This window comes from Octopus bimaculoides, chromosome 1, assembly GCF_001194135.2.
Source record: "Octopus bimaculoides isolate UCB-OBI-ISO-001 chromosome 1, ASM119413v2, whole genome shotgun sequence".
NCBI classification, from domain to species: Eukaryota; Metazoa; Mollusca; class Cephalopoda; order Octopoda; family Octopodidae; genus Octopus; species Octopus bimaculoides.
The window spans coordinates 148,133,809-148,139,543 of record NC_068981.1 but is presented as its reverse complement, the minus strand read 5'-3'; the positions used below and the strand labels follow the sequence as shown (position 1 = coordinate 148,139,543).

Below are 5,735 nucleotides of genomic sequence, written 5' to 3'. Positions count from 1 at the left end.
GCACAAGAGCCAGTCCAGGGGCACTGGCAACGATCTTACTTGGCTTACCGGGTCTTCTCACGCACAGCACATTTCCAAGGTCTCGGTCAGTAGTCATCGCCTCGGTGAGGCCCAATGTATGAAGGTCTTGCCTCACCACCTCAGCCCAGGTCTTCCTGGGCCTACCTCTTCCACGGGTTCCCTCAACTGTTAGGGTGTGGCACTTTTTTACGCAGCTATCCTCATCCATTCTCACCACATGTCCATACCAGCGCAATCATCTCTCTTGCACACCACAACTGATGCTTCTAATGTTCAGCTTTTCTTATATATATAATATGGGTGGCTTATTCACAATTTTACAACCTAAAGGCAGAAATATAAATGTCACTAAAGTAACAAAGGAATGCGAAATCATCAATGATCTGGCTATGCCTGCTGCTGTAAGAAGCTTACCTCCCTTGTCAGTCATTAAGGTATTGCTCTTCGTGGCTATTGAGTTGTTTTGGCTTTTATTTCTAGCGATAATAGTGCTGATTAGTGCCCTTAGTCACTTTAGTGACATGTATGTGTGTGTGTGTCTTTGTCTTGACATTACATGATTGTTGTAAGTGATTGTTATTCATTTCCAATATTCTGCAAAATCACAGCTAATCATGGGAAAATATTACCTTTCTTAGAAACAGGTTAAATGTTGGCAACAATAAGGATATCCAGCTATAAAAATCTGCATCAATAACCTTTGTTCAATCCAAACAAGTATGGGAAAAATGGACATTAAAACAATGATAATGATGATGGAAATAATTATCATTTATTTCATCATTTAATATCCATCTTCCACACTGGCATGGGTTGGAATGTTTGGCAGGATCCAATGGGTCCAAAGACTGCATCATACTCCAGTGTCTGAGTTAGCATAGTTTCTATGGCTGGGTACCCTTCCTAATGCCAACCACTGTACAGCATGTATTGAGTGTGTTTTTTTTTATGTTACCAGCACTAGAGAGGTTACCATGCATGTTGCAAGACTGTGAACCCCAAGGGAAGAGAACAGCTTTATGCTAAAAGATGAGTGGTTAAAATATGAGGGAGGGGAAGAAATCTCATGTAGAAGAGCTGCAAAGAGATAAATGGCGAGATGAGGTGTCCAGATGGCTCCTCAAGGTAGATAGAAAAAGGTAGTTACAAGAAAGATCAAACTTAATTAGGTATGGAAAGAGAAACGCAAACAGGTGTAAGGAATGTATTTATATGAAAAGATATGATTTATATGATGTAATCAAGTTACATCTTTACAGCTGTTTCAAATGGTCAATGAACTCTATATTCATCAATTTCCACAATTACAAATTGAGAAGCAATGTTCACACAAACACACACACACACAGGCAGGCAGGTAGGTGGATAGATAGTTAGATAGATAGTTATTTAGAGAGAGAGATAGATAGATAGATAGTTATTGAGATAGATAGATAGATAGATAGATAGGCAGACAGACAGACAGATAGATAGATAGGCAGACAGACAGACAGATAGATAGATAGATAGACATAGATAGATAGATAGATAGATAGGCAGACAGACAGACAGACAGATAGATAGACATAGATAGATAGATAGATAGATAGATAGATAGTTAGATAGTTAGATAGATAGTTAGTTAGATAGTTAGTTAGATAGATAGTTAGATAGATAGATAGATAGTAATAGTTATCACTCTCTTTACCTCAATACAAATCCTAAGAGTGAAGGGAAGCAACTGAAAGACTATACCTAGTAAATACTGAACCAGCCCTAGTAAAGTGAACAAGCCTTAGTAAATAAAGAGGATGAGACTTTGTAGAAAAAGTGAACTAACTGTATCACTGACTGGGATTGATGTACATAGTCCTGGTTTTGAATATTTATCAATTATTAATAAATTATCATTTATTAAATTTCTAAAAATAATAACAAACTGACCTTTCCGCTGCACTTGTAGCCGTAGCAATGGTCGAGCTGTAGAGACAGCCTTTAAATAATTGTCTTTATTATTAATAGGAAGCAGATCACCATGGGCTGGGTCTGTATAGGTAATCACAAATGGAATGCGATGAAGCTGATGAAGGTTTTCCACCAGTTCATGGAACTCCTCGAACTGGTAGTTGCCATCTTTATCAATGGCAAATCGGCGAAATTCCGCATCAAACTGAAAAAAATACAAAGAAAAAGTTGAATAACAACATCATCAAATAAATATCATATGAATCATAATATTACATATATATATATATATATATACGCGGGCATGGCTGTGTGGTTAGGAAGCTTGCTGCCCAGCTACATGGTTTCGGGTTCAGTCCCACCGCGTGGCACCTTGGGCAAGTGTCTCCTGCTATAGCTCCAAGCTGACCAAAGCTTTGTGATTGAATTTGGTAGGTGGAATTTACTGCCGTGTGTGTATATGTCTGTGTATGTGCTTGTGCCTCTCTCCCAGAGAGTGAGAGAGGGATATATATATATATATATATATATATATATATATATATATATCTCTCTCTCTCTCTCGTTGCTATTATGTTAAACTGTCGTATGTCCAAATTTGGCCAAATGCATTTTTTGCAATATTTAATTTTACTTGCAATAGCTGGTTCTTTTGGTAAAACTATCATACCTTCAGCCGCTTCAGATGAAGATTGTCAAAGTGTAGTACAGCGGTTTAGCATTTTTCAAAAGTGTAATAAGTCCCACATACAACAGTTTTGCAAAAATATTTCTAACTGGAAATATCATACATGCATAGAGTTACGATTTCATGCACCCAACAAAGTATTTATTTGTGTTAAGCTGAAACTGTTGCTAATGTAAAAAGAAATGGAATGGTGAGACTATTTTTTTTTGTTTTCTGAAAAAGCAACATTTTGGACTCATGACACTTTTGCATGATAGCAACGATATATACACACACAAACACATACCATAACATAAAACATAACATACCATCACATAATACAAATAGATTATATTATATATTCCATAATCTGTTACAATGGATTTTAAATTATTTGAAGTGGCATATTTGAAATTTTTTGTCTTATATTTGATGGAAGAAATGCAAATATAGGGTAGAAAGGAATATTTAGTCTTATCAGAGACAACCTCTTTAGGCTGGATAGCACAATAAAATGCAGCCAGTATGTGCTATAGAGTGCTTGATGATAGGAAGGTCATCTAGCTGTAATAATCATGCCAAAAGAAAAAAACAAAAAGAGAGAGGGAGAGAAGAGGGGAGAGATTTGGGATAGTTTAGGACTGTGAAGACTATTTAGTATTTTCAAAGATATCTCTTGTGCAAGTGGTATAACATGTACCCAGTTTATACTGTTGAGTGGTTGGTGCTATGAAGGGGTATCTAGCCATAAAACCATGCCAAAAATGACATACACAACAAAGGTGGCTAGTTTTCTCCATTACTATGTTACTTTACTATAGTTGCTGAAAAATGAGAACAATACTTTTTGAGACACCTCCAGCCTGCATTACTGTGGAAAAATAGACATAAAAGGAGAAAGAGGATGACAATGACAACAACAATTATCATTATAATGAGAACACTCAGAAGGTATTTTTCACTACTTTACTAAAACTATTTCTTTTTCATATATATAAAGTAACCTCATCATTCCTTGGTACATTCCTGATCAATTATGCACCAGCCACTTGTGATATCAACAAATATGTAGCTAAATGATAACTATATTTAGTTCAGCAGCAGGGAATGAGGTGAATAGTCACTAAAACATCTAGATATCCTGTAAGGTAACTTGTGGGAAAATTTCTACTTTCCTTTGTGTGGTATATTCAAGGTGCATTCTTCAACTCATGCTCTTGTCTTTCAACAAAAAGTAGATGAATGATTTCTTTACCTAGCTGATGATGCAGGTTTACATAGGTTAGGGTAGTGAGTATTGAAAAGCTAATTAAAAATAATTATGCTGTAAAGAAAAATATTAGTTAAAGGAAAATATTTTTATCATTCCAGCTAATATGGAGTCAACTCCAAAGAAAAATTACACTTCAACTGAAGAAATCTTAATAAAACATCTCATCAAATCAGAGAACCACTAAGTAAATGTACAAAATTGTAAAAACGTGCATATGAAAATTAGCATCATTTCCTCATATTTTTTTAATGTCAATTTTTCCATGGAATCATATAGACTGAACTTGTCTCACAATGTTTTCTTATGAACTTCATCCTCTGATATGCAAAACAACAAACAATACAACCAGTTTTTGTTGTTGTGTATGTATGCTAGTAAGAAGGGGAGAGCATGGTGTTTATGGCTGGATGCCCTTCATATAATCAATCACTTTGCAGCATAGATTGGGTGCATTTTACTGTGCTACAGGCACCATGGAGATTGTCTATGACAGAGCTACAGGATACCTTCTAACCATCATTAATTTCCATTCAGAGTTACTGTTATCTTAGATGAATTGTCTGCATGCACTTACTTACTCCTTCTCAGCATGTTTTAAAGTATAAATTCTTCAGAGAAATTTCTCAATATATCAATTATTATTTTTATAAAACTTGTTAGCTGTACCATCAACCAGGTAAACAAGGTCTTTCTTTTGAAAGACTACATTTAAAGGACTATTACTCATGATAGTTAAAACTTAATTCAACATTTCACAAACACCCCTTTTAATATATTCCTTTGTTTCACTGTAGTGATCGCAAACATTTTAATATTTAATTTCTCATGAAACTGCATAAATTTAAATAACTAATATGGTCATAAATACTTATTCAAAGATCTTAATTCATTATAAGAACTTTTAGACATATAATGCTAATGCTATGAGGGTTATTTAGGATGTTATATTAAATACATTTTTAAGGAGTTTTGAAATGTGTGTGGGGGGGGGGGTCATTTTTTTTGACTAATGAGTATATGCCAATTAGTATGTTGAGTAAAGCACATTCACAGTCGGGGCTATGTGGTGTCATTCATGACTGGGGCATATTTCCACTGGATTTCCACAGTGTTAGTTGAGATAATAATAATCAATGAAGGAAACGGAAGATGGATTTGGTATTAGTCTTTATTCAGTATGACAATTGTTTCAAGCCCTCCTGCAACTATCCTATAAGGGTGGGATGCTGTGCATTCAATTTTGTTGCATTGATCAGTGCAGTCTGGGTCACATCAGGTGCATGCATACATAAAGTGGTGTCCCACTAAATATATCTTGAGTTCTTGCAGTGATGTTGATGTTTGCAAACTGATCGATGCAACACAATTGGATGCACAACATTCCACCCATAAAGCACAGTCGCAGGAGGGGTTGAAGCAATCGTCGTATTGAATAAAGACTAATGCCAAATCCATTTTCTGTTTCCTTCATTGATTATTATTATACACACACACACATTGTTGAGCAGTATATTCTTGGTTGTGCCATATAATTGAGCTTAACCAGAAACATATTACTCAACAATATGACAGTATAACCACTCAGTTTTTCTTTTAGCGTACACTGCTTCTTTCTGACTTTGAACAACTATTAATGTATATATATCATCATCATCATCATCATCATCGTTTAACGTCCGCTTTCCATGCTAGCATGGGTTGGACGATTTGACTGAGGACTGGTGAAACCGGATGGCAACACCAGGCTCCAGTCTGATTTGGCAGAGTTTCTACAGCTGGATGCCCTTCCTAACGCCAACCACTCAGAGAGTGTAGACTCAGATATATATA

The 5,735-nt window shown here is 35.7% G+C and overlaps 1 protein-coding gene across 1 annotated transcript in view; it reads right to left on the bottom strand.

Moving 5' to 3' along the window:
• Nucleotides 1–5,735, bottom strand: part of LOC106869712 (partitioning defective protein 6) — an 82,289-nt gene that overhangs the window by 13,814 nt on the left and 62,740 nt on the right. The window contains exon 2 of the mRNA XM_052971383.1: nt 1,945–2,170. Coding sequence (XP_052827343.1) covers nt 1,945–2,170 — 226 coding nt within the window. The remainder of the gene's footprint in view (nt 1–1,944; nt 2,171–5,735) is intronic.